General features: G+C 40.7%; 1 protein-coding gene across 14 annotated transcripts in view; it reads left to right on the top strand.

The window, feature by feature from the left end:
- The window catches only part of LOC118326832 (potassium voltage-gated channel subfamily KQT member 5-like), a 110029-nt gene that overhangs the window by 59164 nt on the left and 27430 nt on the right, over nt 1–23435 (top strand). For all 14 annotated transcript variants that reach the window (XM_035659944.1, XM_035659943.1, XM_035659940.1 and 11 more), the window contains exons 2-3: nt 19256–19346; nt 21320–21446. In XM_035659944.1, coding sequence (XP_035515837.1) covers nt 19256–19346; nt 21320–21446 — 218 coding nt within the window. The remainder of the gene's footprint in view (nt 1–19255; nt 19347–21319; nt 21447–23435) is intronic.

The following is a 23435-nucleotide window of genomic DNA, read 5'->3' as shown; positions in this document are numbered from 1 at the left end:
GAAATGTGTCCTGAGATAACTTTTGTTATGAATTGGCGCTATACAAATAAAATTGAATTGAATTGAAATACATCCTACAAAAAGTCACCCCTTCTATGTGTTCTCTTACATACTTTCTATTTTCTTTTATCCTTATTGACCTGATCAAAAACTACTCTTTGGACATTTTGCGGCCAGGGTGAAAACACTTTGTTCAGTGTCATGGGGAATGAAAGCCAAACTAATCAGATTCTGGAGTTAGAGACACAGGTTGAAAGAGCATCAAGAATGACATAAAAGCAAATCAACAACTTATTGTGAACAGAAGACAAAGAAATCTATTGGAATGTGTTTTTGGCAGTTGTTGGCATGGAGCACAGGAACAACAAACTGTAAATATGCTGTAAATATGCTGCTCTACTCACACATTCTTGGGAAATACATGTCCTATAAAAAGCTGTTCTTTTCTTTTTTTACCTATCCTATCATATTAAAGACTGTACCCCCCCCAAAAAAAGGCAACATCAGTTTTTTCGCCAAATGTCCAAAAGTGACATGTGTTTACCTTCAAGCGACAAAGGGGCCTCAAACTCAGATTGTCTTGGGGCCACTGCTGGTACTGTCATCTCATAGGGGGGGCCCCTTCAACTAGAGTTGGGTACCGAACTCGAATTACATCGGTACTACCGAGTACCAATTCACGCAAAATCAATCTGTGCCACATTTCAGTACCAGAGGCCGCATCTGGATGAGAGAGTACAGTATAAAAAGAAAGAGAGAGAGCGAGACTTACATAACGTCACCACTGCAGTTTGTGCAAGTCACAGTGAGTCAGGGCATACAGGCTGTCAAATGCAAACTGTAAAGCTGATTAGGGCAATACGTCTCACATGTAGAAACACCTGGTCACACACAAAATATATCTACAAGCTGATGAGTGTAATGTTTGATAGCCTGAAAGCAAAGTTCCAGCAGCAGCCAAGGCTAACGTTAGTAGAAGTTGAACCCTCCAGGTAAGACAAAACTTTAAGTCAGACATTAACAACTTTATCGTTGTGTAAGTTGCTGGAGATATTGGGGCTTTTTTCACTTTTGGTTGACTACAGTTTGACTAGTGTTAGCCACAGGGCTGTCAACACACACTGACTGAGACTCATGCTATTGAAACTTTTCACAGGCAATGTCTCACACAGTAAGCAGTGAAAAACACATTTATAACTAAAAACAACACGCAGTGGTAGTGATGTTTGGACATGCTTTGAATACTGAAAGTACATTTATATTATTACAGTACCAAAGTACCAAAAAAAGGTACCACTGGGTACCAAATTCCTACTTACCTTTATCAGTTCAAATGTGAATGGTACCAACCCCTACCTTCAAGGTTCAAGTACCACAAGAAACTGCAGTATTTCTCAAAAAATGTTCATTGCCAACATCATAATTGATTTTAAAAAATGTAAACAGCACCTTCTACACATTTTTATATCATCATTTTCTATAATCAATTTGTTGTTCGTAGCCAAACAACAAATGAAGGCCCGAAACTTCGTCTCTGGCTGGATTCGAACTCCATGTTGAGACAACAACCTGTACTGCTGCAATAGGGTTGGCCGATGTGTTAAAATTTTCCAACTGGCCACAGTCAGACCAGGTCTGACGCTGAACAGTGGTTCTCACTTGTTCTTCAGAAGCAGTACATTAATTACAAATTAAAATAACAAAAATCATATTCGTCCAACTGCAGAACCCTAAGATGCGTCAGTCTCATCTACACTTTTATGTGCCTATTTTTCATGGGCGTAGCTATTTTTTCTGGCTTTGGCACAGACATATGATGCCCCAATTCAAAATTAAAAAGCTCTTATTGGTCAGTTGTTGCTGCAGCCTAAGAAACAGTTGTGAATTTGCAAAACACCAGACCTATTTGAATTGTCGAACAGGTCTAGAACCAGGCAAACGGGGGCTGACTGAATGATTTGATGAAAACATTCTAAATCATGTATAGCCTTTAGATTCACCAGATCTGAACCCGGTTAATCACCTATGGGGGATTTAGATAAAAGCATCTGCCAAGAGACTATATGTAAAATGTAAGATTCATGTTACACAGTGCTCTCCAAAGAGCACTAAAGCTGTTCTGGAGGCTCAGTTGGAACAACACCTTTCCAAGACACTTCATGATGGTTTTGATTTGTCACCCATTTGTATCGGCCCTGACAGGACGTCAAATGACAGAAAAAGAAAACTGTTGCCTTCTCAATAACAGTAAATCTCTGCAGAGTCCCTAAAGATCCACTAAAGCCAGTAGTGTTTTCTTTGTCCCTGAAGGACTTAGTGACCTTTTCAAACTAATCTGTGGCACTGGATCAAAACACTCCTCTACTTAAACCTCTTTGTTTCCCTGCTTAATGTCACTGCTTGAGAACATCCTTTGTGAATGTAAATGCCTGAATGTTAACATGTCCGTTTCTCACCTGCAAGTGTCTTTTACATGTTTACATCACAGCGCTTTTGTGACTCCTGCTTTATAATGTGTTTTAAAGCATTTTATGGACATTATTAAAGAGAATTTGCACTGCTAGCCACAGGAGCTTCCAAAGCCGGTCACATCCGCACCACACATTATGCATTCTTAATTCATATATTTGGCTTTTAAAAATACTTCAGCTGAGAAGCTAATGTCTGCCAGAATGTATTTGGAGACAGTGTATTTGGTTGCATCAGCTGTGCTCATTCATATAATTTCAGAGTACAATATGTAGCTCCCTGTTATGGATATGTAAGTGTGTGTGTCTGCTTGTGTGTGAATGAGAGAAGCTCTGCTTAGCTTTCGGGGCTCGATAACTTCTCAGTGATGTGAAACATCCAGCCAGAGCTTGCTCGATTATGATGCGATTAGTTAATTGGGTGAAGATGTGGAAAGTGAATTATGTGCGTATCTCATGCTACGCCACTAATGGATGGAAAATACCTCCATCTCCGACCTCATCCTCCCCACACCCTTTAACCAAAAAACTTCTCATAATTTCCAACTTGTGCGTTCTAAAGTGAATAGATTTAGCATCTCAGATTTATATCATCTTTCCATTTGGCTTTCTCGGGCTGTCTCTCATCGTGGCCACGGCTTGAGCCCGGTTGTAATTTACTGTGAGGTTGTTATCGTTACTGTAACAAAAACAGCCAACCGGCTCCTGTATTTATGTGCTTTATCTTCCTGACCCCGTGAGTGCCCCTCATTTGAAAAATGCGCCTGGTTATTAAAAAACAATCTTACAACATAAAGCGTCTCGCTGTGTAACCTTTCACCAGAACATTTCTGTCACTCTGAAATATTGGAAGGCCTTTTTATGTGCTTCTTGCTTTCTGTTTTAGATTTCAGATTTCTCTGTTACACCACGGTGGCTTGAAGTTCAAATTACCTTGAATAGAAAAGTCAACAGTTTTTCCAGAATACACTGAGCGTGATTATCTGGCACCTCAATTATTGTTTCCACAAAAACCGAGAGGCTCTCTCAGTCGCACGCATCGGTCTGAAGCGTACCCACTCTGTAAAAGCGGCATAACAAATCCCTTTAACAGAGACACTGAGGGCCCGCCAAAGAATGTGCTGTTCACCACTGCGACTGAACAGGAAGTGTACTGCTTTTCCACAGGACTCCGCGGAAAATGGTTTTCCCATGAGCGGTGGCATGCAATCAGGTGCATGTGTTTTCTTGGCCGTTAATATCTACTGTCAGCCAAGCCAAAGGGATCAATAGAGCATCATCAGGGAGGACTGCCATCAATCAGTTCTCATCCTTCTCGCTGTCTCAATGCTGCAAGAGCGAGGAAGGTGCTGAAAAACGCGTTGAGCGTTGTTGTAGCCGAATTAGCAGAGGCAACAGACGTAGAAGTCCTCTATTAACAATGGCCCTCCACCTTTGTGTGGTGATGAGGCTACTGATGGCAGGAAGGTATGCATCAGCCACTGAGAATACACTTTCATCACCTCACTGAAGCCTCCCTCCTCCTTGTTTTGTCTGCCTATTCATCTTTGTCAGACATTGTTGTTGTAATTGCTTTTATTCGACTGTATTAATTTTCCTGAACCGAAAGCAAAGGGACAAATCCGGGGCTGGGTGTCATCTCATCATATTCGAGACCTAATAATGTAAATCTCCAGCCTGATATTATAGCTGGCTGCTGAATATGCTTTTGAAAGCCATTGTGTAAATTTTCTTTCTTCTTCTGCAGCAAATTCATAATGAAAGGGCCTACGCAATACAGTTTACAAGGGCCCGCAAAATGTAATGAAATGATAAGACTGTTGAGTATATAGGAACAATTTCAAGTCCTCATTGTGAGTTTTGTTCAGTAATTGTGTTTTATCATCTCTGCATGCAGCTAAATATAAAGAGAGAATAAATGTCTGCAGTGACGTGAGTGGAAATGTGCTGATTTGTACTTTCCAAGCTCCCACTTAATGAACTTTGCATGTCAGTGTAATACAAGTGTTTGGATGACTCAGTGTGTGTAGCTCTTTTATTTTGGTGGAAGAAGTAGTGTAAATTGTCATTTGAGGAAACAAAAGGTAGTTGATGGCGCTGTTGTTGACAAAAAGACAAATGTGGGGCGAACTCTGTGTTCTGTCAGCTGCAGTGGAGGTTTGTGTTTTTTATTGTAGCATTTGTAAAACGTGACTTCCTGATTGAGATCACTCTCCTCTCACACACACACACACCACACACACACAACACACACACACACACACACTGTGTCCTATAATTAAAAGAAGCAATTGAATTAAATTTTTTCAGTAGAGTAAAATTAGTGTAATGAAAAAATATATAATATAAGCAACAAGGGAAATGCCGTAAAAATACAAAAAACACAGACAGAGAAAAGCAGCGCAAGTCATACACAACCAAAGCAAAATGACACTCTAAGTGGTGCTGTGCCTCATGGCTATAGACTCTCGGTCTTGTCTTTATGTACAGTAAGCCCACACACCAGCAGCATCTTCACGCTATGTTCTGCACTTGAGTGTCAGTGAAGGTGAATAACCTGTTGCTGTTTTTCTTTATCTTTTGGAATCCTTTTAAATAAAGCCAAAAAAGAGAGAGCCAATTTTAGACATTTTTACTGTCTTTTCAAAAAAGAGGTTTAAATTTTGTAACTTAATTAACACGACCTTGAATCAACTGTACATAGATGCTCCAACAAATAGCCTCCACACCAGCTATTTTGGTATAGAAATGAAAAAGACAGCGAGACTGTAAATACTATAAATATGAATGGAGCAGACCTCTGGTTTTGCTTCCTTTTTCTATTAAACAGTCTACATGCTCGCTGATGTGTGCTGACAGCCCTGGCTGGTGGCAGTTTTTTCCGTGTTTCACACTAACTGGATCAGGGCTCATACATGCTGCTCAGCTGCTTCTGTGAGACTATGTTTAGAAATCCAGGCGTGACGCTATCACCCCGATCTCTGATGAGATTATGGCCGGGTGATTTGAGGTGATATTGGAACGATGGTTTGGTTCTCAATCAAGCGGAGGAAAAAACACTAAATCCAGATTATTTGACTGGTTTTAATGAGCCCTGTGTGTTAAAGGGACAAAGAAATGAAGTGTTTCCTGGCTTTTTTCATACACATGTGCAGTGACAGGCAGATATGTATATATGTATGATGTAAGGTTATTGATGATCCTTCATGTTGGAAGTATCTGGGTGGTTTATGGTGGCTGCCATTAGAGAGGCTGACAGTCATTTTCCTTCTTACATCAGATATTTGCTGAGAATCATTAAGGTCTCATCACAGAGCCCTCCTTGTAGTCCTCTATATATTTTTTATGAGATGTTATCAGTGTTGGAGTTATGGAGTCTCTGTAAAGTCTTTAGTGTTCCCCTGCAGCTCATTTGTCATGTCATCCAGAGGTCATTCATCACAGCATTATCACATTTCCAATGATCACTCCCAGTCTACCACTAAAGAACTGAATGGAATTTAAGTGGTAGTATTTCTCCAAAACAGGCTTTAACAGCTGAAATATATGTTGGATTCATGAGCAGGTTATGAGACATTCTATCATCAGACAATTTTGTCTCTTGACAGAAATGTTTTGCCCTCCAAGAAAGGGGAAGATCTTTCCATGTTTGGATCGTTTAATGTATTGTCACAATATCAGGTTCAGGCCTACTAAATAAAAAAAGCTCAGTGTTTGAAGCAGAAGTGTAGAAGAAATATTTTTGAATAGCTTGTTAATAATCCAGTTTAACCACAGAGATACCACTTTAATTCTTGCTTCCCTGGTAGCCATGTTGTCTGCCACACTCCCCGCCCACTACCCAGTTGTTGATTTTTTTTTATCACTTTTCATGCATTTGTGTCCTTGCTTGAGGCTTCCTGCTCCTCTGGGGAAACACTGGTGTGTTTAGCCTTGTGGTGGATCTTGAAATATTCACAGTAAGTTGTCTGGGCCTCCAAGCTGTTTTTTTGTTATGCTCATAAACTGTACATACAAAAAACCTCCATTGAAGTTTGATGTTATGTGGGTATTAATGCCAGCAAGGTTGTATACAATGAATACAATGAATTCATATGCAAAAAAATGCAAATGACAGTATGCATTTGCTTTGGCTGTGTATGTCGAAAATGTCAGATTTTGAATTGTTTTTTATTTTATTTGAAATTAGGCCCTTCTTTTCTTTTATGAACAGAAGGTGAAGAGTTTTATCTTTTCAGGAGCAGAAATCTATTAAGAACTCTGTAATTTTCTTGAGAAGTAGAAGGAACTAATACTGAATGGACAAACAAAAGAGCACTGTTCATACAGAAGTTAAAGCTAACTAAAGCTAAAAGGTAAAGATAACTTTTTGGTCATTGGCCAGCCCAGTTGAAGAGTGTGATTATTTTAGGTTCACTGACGTAATGCTTTAGAGAGACTGTTGATTGTTTTGTAGTTTGTGGCAGACAAAATTGATCACCTTCGAATGCCATCCTCCAGCATCAGTTACCACCGAAGAAAATAAGCAAAACAGAAGATTAAAGAACAAAGTTGATTGAAAAGCTGTCGTCACAACGTATATCTGTATTTGATTAATAATCTAGCTCTGGCACATCAGTGCGGGCCATTTTAATGTTCTCAGCCATCAGCTTCATCCTTCGTTATCACCCAAATTTAGACTACATGGAGATGGATGCTGGACGTCAGCCCATCGACCGGCCCACTCCTGCACCGTTGATTAATGGGGTCCTTGCTATTTTGAGGTCACAGGGGTTTGCCTGAGCAGATATCACAGTGAATGAATTTGCTGCGCAGCACTCGGCACCACTGGTCTCCTCCACACTCAATGAAAGTGATGTGTGCTGCGGTGGTTTACCCACCTGAGCCGGAGTGTTTCAGAGAGAGGGGATTTTAATTTAGTTTAAGGCTCTAAAGTTTGAAGCATTGGGTCAATTTTGTCTTGACAATGATCTTCAGTTCAGTGCTGACTAGTCCTGCTGAAATCTTTTGATCAAAACTCTGCTGACCTTTGAGATTCAGCTGTTCCGAATGAACTGAAGCCTCTAACTTTACCCCTACCCCCCAATCTGCTGATTCATCTTCCACACATACAGCAGGTTTATTTATCTCTGAGTCTGACCTTTGTGTAGGTGGCTATGCACACCACAGGGGAGCGTGGGTGTGGTGGTTCCAGTGGTTGTTGGGCCAGAACACCATCTGGACAGGTGATGTCTTTATGCAAGACATAAAGGTATTAGTTTCCCAAACTCTGTGGGGTTAGTCCAGGACGCCGGTTCATGTCCGTCTCTCATTACGGTGTGACAATGAGTGCTCTGTGTGCCTCTGCCACTCCCCGACCTCGGTGAGTCTATGTCTGGGTGCCTCATTATCCCCTCACCTGGCACCATTAATACTTGTTTGCCTAGAGGGAGATTGGAGATAAAAGTGGGGCGGAGCCTTAAGGTCCAAGTATTGACCCGTCACTGGCTGGAGAAAGTAGACAAATAGTGTGATGGATGGATCGATGGAGAGAGTTGCTGAAAAGTGGGACGTCACTGCACTGAGCACATCGCAGCCGACTGTACAAGAAAGTCACTGAGGACATTTTCAACCATGGGATAGGATCAATAGGCTTGCAAATGACACAGATCAATCCCTGACAATGATTGCTTTGGACAATATCCTCTCCCATAACAGGGATAATGGGAGCTGTGTGTGAGAAATACTTAAATTAAAGTAGTGAGGATGAATAGTCATGCCAGTCTTGTCCTAAAGGGCCCTTTTTCATTTTGCATCACTCTCAGTTGGAAGAGGGCTTTCTTCATTAATTTGAAGCTGGGTAATGAAAGAAAGAAAGAGAGAGAGAGAGAGAGAGAGAGAGAAAGAGAGAATTTATGAATAAGCACACATATTATAATGCCACTGACACACTCCCTCACACCCAGCAACCACTGTGACGCTGTTTCTATCATTCTACCGTCATTTTCACGCAGGGCTCCACAGTAAAATTAGCAACAATAAATTTGCAATATCCTGTTAGACCTTCAAAGTAAAGCTTGCATTGTTAACTTTTTGAAGCCATAAATATTACTTTTTTAGATTTAGGTTAGGTTAGGTTTAGGACAACATTAGTACGTTATACCTGATGTAACTAAGAACGTGAATAAGTACTTTGAAAGAAATTGTTTGACATAAAACTTAAATTAAAAGCAGGGTCCCAATTAGACGCAGGTCTCTTTTACTAGCCTGATGTAGCTACTTGTGGTCTGAATTAGAGGCTTGGTCTGGATTTTATAGAAATTCTTTGGGTGATGAAAACTTCTTAAAGAAAAATTCATATTGTTTTAAATATATTATTTGATAGTATTTACCATCTGTGAGTTTTGTGCAAAAGGAATTGGCCTGTCACATACAGTATAGATGGCAGTTCCAAATAAAGGCACGCAGACGTTCTCGCTCTTCATACTACATCACCTTGCACTTTGCAGACACGTCAAGAAATGATTTTGAGGTGGAGGGCTGTTGACCAAGCTGAGGTATTTGACCACTTTGGAGGTGCTCTCTACAGTGCTTATCACATCCTGTGAAGTACTTTCACAAGATATAGACACAATTACATCAGTTTCAGCATGTTGCCATACACTGTCGAGTGTTCTTGTTCCAAGATGCTGCCCATCAAGACACCCAAAATCTCTGTTTCAGTCACAGATGACTGTGCATTAAATAGTCACTGTGATTTGGAGTGGCCAACTTACCAGATGGGAACCTGTGTGGTAGGAGGCGTTCTGTGTCTCTGAAATCTGTTCTAGTTAAACCCCAGATGTGAAAGTGTATCTGTGCAAAAACAGGTGGCTCTTTTTAAAGTGGGTGTAAACAACCACACACCACTCACATCATCTCACGGTTTTAAAGCAGATGTTCAAATGCACACTGTCACCGCCAGCATACACTCAAGTAGCCAGTTTATAAAAGTAGTGCAGTCCTGCAGTAAATCCTCCCTTCATGAAGGTTAAAATGTTTTTTAAAACTTTTGTAGAGGTGATGAGTCAATTGTATGTTCCATTTGGATGGTTTGTGGTGCTTTCGAACTGTGTTCCAATGGCCTACCCTAATTGATATAAATAGGGTGGAAGAAATAACACAAGCACATAGTTACATACATACATATATATACATAGTTTCTCCTTCGCACTCGGAAAGGGAGGGGTGAAGCGAGTGAGTTGCAATCTGCAACTACACCGCTAGATGCTACTAAAAGACCTTAAACAGGAGATCCTGAAAACTCTGTCCACCAGCTAAGCTACTTGCTAGCTACCTGTCTGAAAATGATGTTAAAGCCCACTGTCTATTTATTCAAACATCAGAGTTAGCCTACAGGGAGTGATTTGACTTCTTCATTATAAGTTGCTTAACCATCATCGAGGTAAACACTCACCTGCACACAGAGAGCATATTAACCAGCCAAGAGTCTCTTTTTGTTGTTTGGACCACTCACATAGTGAACCTTAATGAGTACATTTTCCTGCAACAGTTGTTTTTATAGTTGGGGAAATCAAGGCTTGCTAACGATAACCTTTTCACCTTTATAACTTATAACCTTATCATTAAAATAAATCGCAGGTCTTGTCCTCACCGACAACACGTCAAAGCTTCAAAAACAGTGGGAGGCCGCACAGTCTGGGTCTGGCTCATTTATGAAGTCAGAATTGTTTAGTCCTCCTTTAGTTTCCATTACAAGTCCTCCTACAGCTCTGCTGATGGAGTTTTAATTTGCACAGCCTCTTTACGTGCCTCAATATGAGAGAACAGGACACATTAAACTGGAGTGAGGCTGCTTTACGGGTTTGCACGCTTGTGGTTTTTTATCCAGATGTAGTGCTCTTTCTTTTCTACCAACCATGTTAAAGGCCCTTAACTTTTCATTGTATACCCATGGCAGTTTTTGCAGAATTTTCATTATAGTCTCTTGGATGTGTGCGGATGAAGGACGAGTGTGAAATAGCATTGCACTGTGGGTGGTCTCTGTGGCTTTATCTCCACGTAGCGCCTTCACATTTTGCTTTTGTAATAGAACATCAATTCACAGCACAGAGGATTATGTGCATGCCCTTACACAGGCTCCTCTTGTTTTCCTCTTGTGTTTCTTTTTTGGGAGTTGAGCTGTGATATCTCTGCCCAGCTGTGTAGCTGAGCAGCATTACAGGCTGTCCATCTGCTTTCTGCACTAATTATCTTTTTGGGGCCCAGTAGAAAATAATCTAAGATGACGGAGTAATTGGTTATACAATATAACACCAACTAGGGCAAGATTCCGGCTTTTAAAAGTGAAGTGCAAAATATTGAAATTATAGCAAAATAAACAGCGCAAAGCATTTCACAGCAGTTTCAACTAGATTCTACAGTTGCCATTTATTTTTGACTTCTAAAAAAAAAGATGTCACAGACATTATGAGCTGAAAGAGAACACATTGCACAGTACACACTGTGTTCCTATAAATCTTAGAGCCTGTGCGTATTTTTCTAAGACATCAGGACATGATGTTATATGTGATATTTAAAGTGTTTCATTTAACTGCTGTTTGAAAACAAGCTTAGCTGTCAGGATTTTTTGTCTCAACCTACAGTACCACTTTAAGATAGTTATCATCTTGTCAGGGTGAGGACGAGTAAAAATGTTAGAGCTACTTTAATTATACTGTAAACTGAATCCTAAAACAAGTAAAAATCCTGAAAATACTAATAATGAAAACAAATTAAAGAATGTATATTTTCAGTCTTTGTAGTTCCAGGTGCCTCTTATTATATTATTAGGAAACAACTGAACAGCAGCCCCAGTAACAAAGCCTCCCTGTACAGAGCATTAATGTTATATATTGGTGACATCGCGTTTAACTAAATGAAGCGTTTCAGTGACTGAAGCTGGCAGAATGTGCACCACTTGAACATAGCATTAGAGGTTTTCATGTTTGATGGGGGCGGAAGAAAGAGCACAAAAAAGATGCTGACAGGTACATCTACCAGCAGGCTGAGGCAGGAAAAACTGTCTGCATAATGTACTCACATTTCACAGCAGCACATCAGTGGCATTAAAGTTGAAGCCACGGTTTTCAGCAATGCTACAGCGATATTATGCTAATGTCATAAAAAATATCATCATGTATTATCAGCATTCCCTGGGACTGCTGTCAGTCTATAACAACATTGTTATCATTCAGTTTTGGACAATAACACATTGCTTAGTCAACCTGGCTGTGGCAGATGGTTTGTTGCACCGAACTGTTTGGAGAAGGGCAGGCAAAGAAGAAGAAGATATACTTGATTGATTGATCCCCTAGGGGGAAATTGTTTTTTTCACTCTTTTTTTATACACACACACACACACTTCATGCACATGTGGACATGCACATGTGGACATGCAAAGGGGAGAGATGGTGGAGTGATGGGCTGCCGTGTTACCAGCGCCCTATGAGCAGGTTTCGGGGTTAGGTTGCCTTGCTCAAAGGCACCTCGGCAGTGCACAAGAGGTGAAACTCTCCAGCTACCAGTCCACACTCCGTATTTTGTGGTCTGTGGGACTTGAACCGGCGACCCTCCGGTTCCCAAGCCAAGTCCTTACACACTGAGCTACTGCTGCCCCAAAATACGTAGCAGGTGATTGGATGAACCATCTTTCTATCACAGGCGAACTTCAGCCAGATAGATCAACGAACCACACATCACAGTAATGTCAGTAATAATTACAGTAGTAAGGGATAACATAACATAACTTGGCACAGGGGCAGGAGGTATGGCGGCGGTTAGCCTGGCCGAAAAGACGTCAGGAATCACCTGGTGTTGTTGAGAGATGAAGGGTGTGTCACGTTCACTGTGAGGACGGAACTTCTTCTGCGCTAACATGGTGGCACCTATTGCCTCTCTTCAATGTGAAATGACATATAAAGCCTCCTGTTTTGTACTGATAAGCTATCCTGAGAAGTTGTATGGCTGTCTGACATGTTGCTGTCACCTCAGCTAACAGCTGTAGCCCCCAGGCGGAGAAAGGCACATTAAACTTCACAGCCAAACTCTCCCTGTAGTCCTTCCTCCATCCAGCGATGTCTGAACACATCATGGATGCAATGGGAAAGGCAACCATGTGCCTAATTATTCTTGTGATATTCTGAATATTCTCACGACTTAAAAAAACGTCTAGCTTGCCAGCCAACAGTCCTATATTGATTTTCTGGGGTGTCATTTTAGAAGCAAGAAGTCGAATCCTGATTATCATGATAATCACAATTATTTTGCCCGAGATAATCGTGACATGAAATTTTCATATTGTCCCATGCCTGCCTGCATGTCTAAAAGTATCACATACAAAGAAAGTTCTCTTGTCTACAAAGTTGAAGAAGAGCAAAACATTGTTATGAAATGAAATCTTGGCATTCGACTAGGTGCCTGTCATGTGCTGTCTTCGCAATCTTTTCCGAATATTCAAACCTTTTATTGTGGTGAAGAGAACTTTCCTTTCCTCAACCCAAACATAAACAGCATGGCAGCCCCACACGAAAGAGGACGTCATTGAAAATACGTAATATTAAAGTTCAAGTGTTTATTCTTAATGTAGCCATAACAGCTGGGAAATCCTCCTGCTATACCTTCTGTTGTGTGGATGCACAGAGCACCAATGGATCAGACTCGGCGTGCATTATTTCCACAGTGCTGTGTGTTATCGAAACTCTTCTAAACACTGTGCACAGCACAGCAGAAAGCCTCACACACAACACAAACAACAAACCAACGGGACTCCTCCTAAACACCTCACACCAAACACTGCTCCTGGCCGCTCTTTGAGCCAACTTTGCAAGTTCATTCTGCACTCGTCTAATCTCCCAAACACATTCTGCTCATTCTGCTCTCTCTTTCAATGCCTCTTGCAGAGTGAGACACGTAACATCAGCGTAATGGAGAAGGAGAGACACAATGTTTGCCACCCACCCCCTCTCCTAACACTGCTTGACAAAATACAGAGTGTATCCCTGGCTCAGCCTTTTTGAAAGAGCCCAGGTGCATTATGGAAATTGTTTTGCCGTCTTCAGTCTCGGAGCAGCGTCCTTTGAGCTTTACACACTCAGTCCCCCCCGGCTCACTGTCGGCACTGTGGCTTATAACACATCGCGGCTGATAGCTCGCACAGAACACATGCACACAGGCTGTCTTGCAGATTTAGAGTGTTTGTGCATACGTGTGTGTGTGTGTGTGTGTGTGTGTGTGACTGTGCTGAAAGAGTGCAAAGACAGGAAATGTAATTACAGTACTTAAACAAGTGATAACAATCTAACAGTGTATGACACAGACCTTAAATCTACTCCTCCCCCTAAAGTAAGCCCCTAAAATGTGCAGGGTACACTGAGAAGGCCTGTCGCTGTTGGAATAGGCCAACACTTTGTCAGGGCGAATGTAAAGAATGCTTTGAGACATGCGACGCATGGCCGACTGCATGGAGAAATGTAACTGCATGACCTCACAGGGAAGGTCAGAGGTCATGTCTCTGGGTCACAGTCTCCATAAAGCGAGGCCAACGGACTACTGTGGGTACTTATGTTCAGACCACTGGTGATGAAGGTTTTATGGATGATGTGTTACTCTTTGAACCTCGTGATAACTTCTGATGCCTATGTTGTTTCATTGTAAAGAGAAAACATAATTTCCTCCTAGATACTTTAGTTTTATGTTGTATTTTTCAGGTAATCTACCAGCATTTGGGAGCATTTTAAAAGCCTAAGAGCCTCAGAATTGAAACCTAAAGCTAAAACATGAAAATCTCAGAAAAAGGACTCTCATAACAACAGAAATGTATTGCAAAAACCATTCAATAATCTAATAATACAATTCATACAGATCCTGTACAAGTGAACAATAGCACACTCAGTCAGTGTACTAACAAAACAGACAGACATTCGAAAGGCTGACAGACACCGCTACTTTTATGAGCCCAAACAAGTCTTTTATTAGGTTTTAGGTTTCACTTTGTATCCTCGCCTCCCCATAAAGTTACTAAGGATAACGCAGAGCTGACATTAAGGTGACACACACTTCCCCTGATCCTCGGCTCAGCTTTATTTAATCAGTAGAGTGAAAAAATTGTCCCTTGTTATCACCTTCTTTTTTTAGCTTTTATTGCCTTTAATAGATAGTGTGAGCTGAAGAGAGACAGGAAAGGGGGGAGAGAGAGAGGGGATGATACACAGCAAGGACTGGATTGTAAATGGGGCTCCAGCTCTACCAGGTGAGGTTTTAGGACGCCCCATCAGGACAACAGTACCCTCTGCCAGACAAATTTATGCCCCTTTACTGTAATTGATCGATAATGAGAATAATTACTAGTTGCAGCCCAAGTGTTCACAAGAAAAAGTGATACAAATAGCTATAATTTGAGTTTTGTGAGTGTCCGGGTTGAAAAGCATGAAAGAAAAATGCTTAAAAAATTGCCAGCAGGTGTGGTTGTGGGTGAATCACCTCCACGAACAGCTAAGAAAACACAAAGTAAAGTCTTAAAAAAAACTTCCTTCTTAACTGGCTGCAGTTTTTCAAAGCAAAAGATTGATTAACATCTGTTGGTGAACTTCTTATGCTACTTCCTTTTCAACCTGGTAGAGTGCATTCCCTTCTGGTATACTAACTGGCAAGGTTAGTATTATGTGGTTTGAAACAGAGACATGGCTCAGTTGAAATGGCAGGGTAATAGGGAAAGATAGTTATTAGCGAGAAAGTCGTAGACAATTAAATATCTGCTTTCATATCAACCCGAACTAAATACCGCGATGGTGCCCCTTGAAGGCAAAACTCAAAGATGAATCAACAACCCACGGGTGCAATCAAAAGGCAGGAGCAGGATTTGTTTTCAGGACCATGGACAGCATCAGAGGACATATCTAGATGTCATGTGAGTGAGAGCTTCTTCTGGTATAATCCGTCATAAGAAACCCAATCAGATCCGATCATTATGGCATCATTAGTCTATTAATGCGCTGTGACCCAATTAACACATGACCAGGAGTCGTCAGAGTAATGCTTCTTTACACGTTATACTCAGTGTCAGTCTGTGGGTGTAAAGGTTGCACTGAATTTCTCTGTCCACAGTATATATCTGGTAAAAAAAATACATATTTTAAATTCTCTGATGTCTGACTTTTATTTTGACATAAAAGCTTCCACAATGTCTGTTAATTGAAAACAGCCCTACTTATTTTGTGTGTAAATGCAGTTATGGAGTTATGATGTTAATTTTATTCATATTCATAAGAATTTGGAGCATGCAGTTGAGCTGTTAATGTGCTCTGATTGCAGGGATGAAAATATGTGTGTTTTTCATGTCTTTTCATAAAGATGCCATTGTATATGTGTGTATACTAGCCGTATGACTGCTCCTTGTGCGTGTGTAATGCCAACCTTGGGAGTGTGTGTTTATGTGTTGATGTGTATGCAAGACACTCTCTCCCTGAATGCAGGGATGAAAAAGTGGTATACTGTGTTACAAAAGGTCATGATGACATTATATATGTGTTTACTAGCCTATTTGAAAAGTATATTTGCTTGGTCGGAATTCTGCAAAAGTGGATCGCGAGTTAATGACAAAATGTGTCCCAAGGTGAGACCAGTTGAGAACCACTGATTTGGGAAATAAAAAGAAGTCCTTCACCTGACAGACAAGCCAGACTATAGTACAGATTCAAAGAAAAGGGGCACACTTGGGAAATGTGTTACGACTCAAATTTAAAGTCCGGGCAAGAATAAAGTGTAGATTATTAATAGTTACACTGTTTATTCAGTGTAATACATGACTTTAAATATTCATGAAATAATATTAATAAATAGCTGCTATTTATATCTCAAAAGCCTACAGCCATGTATAATTATGAAACAACTAGGCCCTGGACATGTGAACAACGCCAGACAGATTTTGGTTTTGCATCTCTTTATGGTCATTTGGGTGTCTCTTTGTGGTCGTTTTGCGTCTCTTTGGGGTCGTTTGATTGACTTTCTAACAAGAAATGTTACCAGTAACTTCATATAGAGGTTCTGATAATAACAAGCCAACCATGTATCACCTTCTGACTGTGGAAGGGGGCCTGATCAGATTCGGGGGGGGGGCTGTGCCACTTCTAGCCTCCTCTCTGGCGCCACCTCTGTGTGCAGGATGACAGAGATGCTGTATATCTGTTTTTATCCACCCGTTGCAGTTTAAGGACGTTAGTCATTAGCCTTGCAACCCATTTTCCAAACAAATCAATTAAATTATGCAAATCAGAGCACTTACCGCTCGTTCAGTGGTTCTGGGTCTCTTTCTGTTTATATGTGAGTGGAGGAGGGGTGGAGTGTGCGTTTGAAAGAGGGGATTGGGTGGAAGGACAGATGTCTCTATCTTGCGAGGGTGCGTTTATTTGTGCATTTGTGTAGGCCAGCTTCATTTTTAGCTGCTGCTGTTTGGAAGGTTAAGAGCGATCACTCTGCTGGAGGAGGAGAGCGAGACACTCCAGATTAATTCTGCCGCCTATGAGCGTGCGGCATCATCACACACAGGGACCAAGGCCAGCCAAGAACACCAAATTGTGGGATTAATTAGTGAACTTAGTTGAGAGCTTAATGACACTGTCAGCGTGCTTTTCAGTAGTTCTCTACTCTCTCTTAAAGTAAATATATTCAAAATGGAAACTCTATGGATGAGGGGAGTTGATTGTCACTCTGTAATTTTCGGTCTGACAACCTTGTAAGTGTGAGAGGCGTAGGTGTGCCGGTGACAAGGAGCTTGCTTTTCAGCTGACAGCACCACAATGCTTGTCACTAGATGTTTTCATCCAATCCGAATCACATTATTCAAATCTTTCGAAATGTCAACAGAGCAAACCTCAAACTTTTGATACTTTATGCTTTTATTTCACTCAGAACCTCCAGGCGCTATCTGAGCCGTGTGACGGAGCAGGAGGAGAACCTAACGGTCGAGAAATAATGACATAACCATCCTTGTGGCTGTGGAAAATCTTGACCTCAATTTTGTCTTTCTGGATGTCAAAGAGGGCCCGACCGGGGTCAGAACAGCACAGTCCTGCACTGTACTGTAGGGTATGGGACACTGACCCGCTCTGCACACCCACCATTTTCACACAGGCGCCTTTCAAACACTGGATGTTATCCTGATGCCCCCAATTTTCAAGTTTGAAAGATTTCCTTTCAACTCTGTGATAATCTGGGGTCAATTTGGCACCAAGGGGCTGGTAGTTAGGAGTCCCCAGTCTCTACTTCAATACAGCTGTGGAGATGGACAAACTGCTTTATGGGTAGAGCAGATGTCATATTGCCAATAATGAATATTTTTGCAAGCGGAAATGGATTATATTGGGGAAAAGCTTTTTAAGAATTGAAATAGCCATGCACTAATAGTTGGTAAGTAGAGACATATCATTGCACTGACTGAAGAAATCCTGTTGTAAAAAAGTAGTATTTTCATGTCAGTAAACTCATTTGTGATGTGTGTTCTCTTCTTTACACATACAACGAGGGTTGTTTGTCTAAATACCAGATAAAATTTGGAAAACTGATGCATTCACACATTGCTCATAATAAGTGTGCATGCTCATTTGTCATGTAATGGAATAAAAAACAGCGGAACAGTTGGTCCCGGGTATGTTTGATGAATCAGAAATCAGTTTTATGTAAACAGATGTAAACACATACGAGTTCTGATAGATGGAGCACATTTCCTGCCCCCAGCAATTTACAAACTGTTTTCAAATAGAACTCAGTTTAAGATGGTCTTAGCATCTTTAACAATAACCACAGGTGTGGCAAATCAAACAGAACTATTTTACTGTTGTGGTTCACTGTCACCACTCTCATAGTGTTGGCAGGCAGCTGTTTTCAGCAACAAGTTCTAAAAACCCACTGTGGCCTGAGTGTGAAGTCTCCATTTATGTTTTTTTTTTTTTTAAATGTAGAGGCCTAAAGGTCAGAGCTCAGCGGAAGGTCTCCAGTTTGAATTATTAACGTGTAACTGTACAAACATGAAGCAGGACATGACTGAAAAAGAAAGCCGTGTCTGCTTTACTTAAGCCTCTCCTTGGACAACGATGAAAAGTACACACACAGAATGTCACCCGGTCTTTCTCCGGCAGGCTTAAAAGGAGATCTGAGATGATAAAACACAGATGTGCTCTCACCGTTTAGCATCAAGAGCCACCGTAACTCTAAACCCCCGCACTCGTATTTCAGACAACGATGTGTTTTCGGAAGATTTATGCGATGGAAAAAAAACATGTTATGGTTATGAAGATGGAAGGCTACGGTTTCCTGGCCGAGGGAGCGACAGTCGGAGTGTGGAAATGGTCGGATGTTGCTTGTTTTCCAATAGCCGCAGTTTCACTGCTTGTTTCTTGCAAATCATGTTACACAAACAAGCATGATTAACTTGATATCTCAGGAAATTGAATAATAGTCGGCCTCATGGTTCACTGCAGAGAGGAAATAAGTTCTGTGATTGTGCTGCCAGGTTGTTCGTGTTCTGCTCCTCCTACAGTGCCAGAATGGGTTCAAGAGTTTGTTGCAGAGGAAAATACAGCGGACAGCTCCACTTTAGTGTGCATTTCTATTATCAACAGCATATCTGTGAGCAGTGGAAATAATGTTTTGGAATTTGAGATTTGCTCTGCTGGTCAGTGTGGTGGTTTCAGAGGTCAGATCATTGATGTCATCCTGTCAAATTGTGCGTGCATGTTGTATTTACGATTCTCTCCTTCGTTTCTGTTGTTCAGGTTCATCTTGGTCTTCAGCTGCCTGGTCCTCTCTGTGTTCTCAACCATCCCCGCTCATCAGGACTTCTCCTCCTACTGTCTTCTCATCCTGGTGAGAAACTGGACAACCATCAGCCAAAAGGAATTTTATATCAACAAAATGCTAGTAAATCACTAGAGCCTCAACAATAAACTGGCCAGGACAATACACCAATAACAAGAAATTGCAGTACAGAAGTGTTTAACCCTTTATAGGGCACTGATTGAAACCCTGGAGTGTTATTGGAAGATATAAGAAGACATTTTTTCTTTTTTGATTTTTAGAAAAAGATTCACTTTTAGGCTGAAAATCAAAGTCAGTGATGTCTAGGTGGGCTAGCAGAACAACAATCTGTGGCACAGCAGGTCCTCCTCTTCCAATAGAAGGAGCTGAGCAGTGTACAGCGCTGCAGAAGAAATCATGCCTTTACCCATCAATATATCTATGAATTAATTTATGTTATATTGTGAACAAATCGAAAGATCAATGCCCAACTTTGAATTTATTTGTGAAAGAAAGCCGTAAACAAGTGAATGTGTTAATATTAGTATATCACCTATAAAAAAAGAAACACCAAAATATGCCATATTGCCCGATAAAGGGTTAAATATGTTTAAATTGTCTCATTTACAAATTTTTTACATGAGAGCACACTCACTAGGTTCAGGTTTCAACTAGGGCAGTGTATCGGCAAGAATCTGGAAACACAATACGTATCACGATACAGGAGGTTACAATTCAATATATTGTCATATGTTGCGATAATCTTTATTTTTTATGCAACCAGAACACTAGGATCTGCAATTTTCAAAGTAAAATCCAACATCATAGCCCTCAGTTTACGTTCACTGCTATCTAGCCAATGGGGGTTTACATTAGTATTAGTATAGTAATTAGTATTTTTGAGGATCAATAAAATATAACAAAACAAAATATCGCAATACAATATTTTTAGATATTTTCTTACTTGTATCAGCTGTAAAATGCTCTCACTCTTATCTTTAAAATCCCTTTAAACAGGTAGCTATGTTTTCATTAGTGTATAATCACAGAGTCCACCATGTCATTACGATTTGACCTTGTTCTACATAATACAAGTCAATATGATGCAATATGGTTAGGTTTCTGGGGGCAGAATGTTGGACCCCTTCCTTCCAGTGTGATTAGCTAAAAAACATAAAACACCATGAAAAATTTTCCTTTGGTCTCAGCTTTGTCAGGTCATAGTCTGTAAAATGCTCCAAATATTCAGATTTTACTCATACAATGACTTGAATCATATTTTTCTGTAAAAATGTTTTTGCCTACACAGAGGTCTAAAGAGCCGTCTCCACAGTGCCAGGAATATAATTCTGTTGGGGAAATGCTGAATGCTTTACTTGTTTCCAGTAGCCAAGGCTGAGAAGTGCACGTATTGAAGAAAATGGAAGAATGTAAATTGAAAACCTTAGCAACAGTTAACAGTTGAGAGGGGAGATGTGAAGCACTGAAGGAGGATAACGAAGAGCACCTCCTCTGTAATAAATAGCACACCTATAGACTTCAATGGCTCATTGGTTTAAGTGCCTGCCCTCAAACTAAGAACTTTACTGGCTTGAAGTACTAATAACACTAAATGGAGTTCAGAGTTGCCTTCAGAAAGAAAGTCAGAGCTACTGGTGGGCAAAAATGCTTTTTAAAATGCTCTTAGTGTGACTCAATGTGTGTTTCTCAAAAGCCTCTAACTAAAGGAGAGGTCTGATTTTTTTTGTACAGCCGAGCATTTACTGCACATGATTGCCCCCACAGCAGTAACCACCATTTCACAAATTGCACTGTGCTAATTGCATCAGTGTTATTATCAAATGGAAGCCGAATGTGCTGTCAGGGTCATTATCAGATACTTTGTCAACCTGGCGTGCATTTTAATCACAAAAACATTGCATTGATGATGTATAATGACATGTGAGGATGTAATTAATCTCCTGATAAGCAATGACTAATACATCATGATTCCTCTGTCAACACACCACCAAAACAACTATTGTTTCTGTCTTCTTGGACAGGAGTTTGTGATGATTGTGGTGTTTGGATTGGAGTACATCGTCCGTATCTGGTCGGCAGGATGCTGCTGTCGCTACAGAGGGTGGCAGGGACGACTCCGCTTTGCCAGGAAGCCTTTCTGCGTCATAGGTGAGTTGTTGAGTGTCTTTTGTGGAAACAGGCACACATCGTTCAAAAAGTCTTGTTTACTTCCAGCAGAGGTACCTATTCCTCCTCCTTCATTGTTTCACCTTTCAGTTGCCTTCTCCTTGCCTTCTAGTGGGCCGCAGTTGTCCTCTCTGTGAACGCAGTTTGATGTCAAATGTAAACACAGTCCCACAGCACGCTATTGACCATAGTTTGCTCGTGTCGTTTTCAGCTGTGGTCAGAGCTCATAAGAGCAGAGCGCATTTACGTAATGAGGTTGCATTAACTGCCTTTTATTCTTTCCACTGTTTAGACATGGATCTCTCTGCTCCCTTCTTGGAAAGTACAGTAGGGTGCTTGAGGGAGGGAGAGCAGGGCTTCGAGGTCACGCAGGGTGCCGTGAGCTCCCATCGTCACACTTTACAGCGGGTGCTGCAGTTTGCCAGCACTGGGGGAATATGAACAAAACAAAAGGGCCAAAATAAAGTAAGAGAGGCAGGGAAGCAGAGTGTGACAGACAGTGTGAAAAAATGAGAGAGATGATGGGATAAAGTGAGAAAATGAAAGAGAAAATGAGTTGAACTCAGAGGACCTGAGTGGCATGGAGACAGATGGAGGTGATGCAGGTACACATGGCGATCGGTCACATCGAGCATCTGTGGCTTTGAAAGGTTAGGTTTATCAGTTAGCTTTTACTGTGTTCCTGCTTCCATACAGTCACAGTGCTGCGTTATATAACATGTGTCCTCATGTCTCCATATATAACTGTACCTCTTGCACTGTGTGATGTAATCAAATTTAACATGAACACGAGAAAGGGATTATGGCGGTTTTGTATAAAATCACAACTATAATGTGAACATTTTGTTTTTAGATTATAGCCTAGATGCTTATTTAATTTATCACTGTGGAACAGACAAAAACAATACTTGTCAAGGTTTGGATGCTCCCTGAAGAGTTATAGTTATTTAGAGTTATTTCTTACGGTGCAGACAGAGGAGTAAATTATTTGATCTGTAGTGATTAACTTGAATTTGGCTTTATACCAGAGGTTTTCAAAGTCTGAGACAGTGGGCCTCCTCTCAGACAAAGCTCGGAAAAAGGTGAACCCTAACCCTAACCCATAGACACTCAGAAAATGAGCCAAGATAGCCTAATATTGCCAAATACAAAAAGAAAGGTTTGTCCTAGAGCAGTAGTTTCTAACTCTGGTAAAGTGGGAAAAACATACAGTTCCCCCAAACTGCTCTATCTCTTTCACACACATTTATGCTACTCTATATCTCTTTTTGATAACTAATCTAATAGCTAGTGTAATATTTGTTTTATTTCCATTCAGTGATCCTCCCCTGAAAGCCCTCCTGGGGAGGCCCAGTTCTGCTCTGGAAGATTGTGCCGCTGTAGTGAAAACAATAAGTGATTAATTACTTAATGAAAGCAGCAATATTTGCAGTTATATAGTCCTTCTGTGCTGCCTTTCAGTTAGCACTAAGCCAAACATGTCGTCCCCAGACCCTCTACCCTACCGTACATGCTAGCACTTAGCACTTAGCAGTATCTTGCCATTACAAAGGCAATGACAGTGTTTGTGTGTTGATGAGGCAACAGTGGGCAATTTTCCTAAAATCATCTTTATAATGTCAGTTAATCCCATTCTTCTGCTAGAAAAGCTAAAGGTAAAGGCAAAAGGTAAACATGCTTGAAAATGCTACTAAGAATGACAGTGTCAGTGCAGCAATCAATTTAGACTTGTTCCCAAAAATCGTCAGCATTTTCAGCATTTAATTGCTCAATCTAAGTTACTATATTTCTAGCTAAAAAAGCAATATTTGTGAGTCGGGATGCACGATATGGATTTTTTTTGCAGATAAGATAACCGATAATGACCTGCTTCTCCTGGCTGATACCATAAGATAACCGATAATTTCATATTTTTGTATTTTAAAAAAGAGTTCATAACCTGTAGTTTTTACACACCTGATGGATTAATAT

The sequence above is a fragment of the Morone saxatilis genome, unplaced genomic scaffold (assembly GCF_004916995.1).
Source record: "Morone saxatilis isolate NCDOM2014 unplaced genomic scaffold, NCSU_SB_2.0 Contig17, whole genome shotgun sequence".
NCBI classification, from domain to species: domain Eukaryota; kingdom Metazoa; phylum Chordata; class Actinopteri; family Moronidae; genus Morone; species Morone saxatilis.
This window is presented reverse-complemented; position numbering and strand designations above follow the sequence as displayed.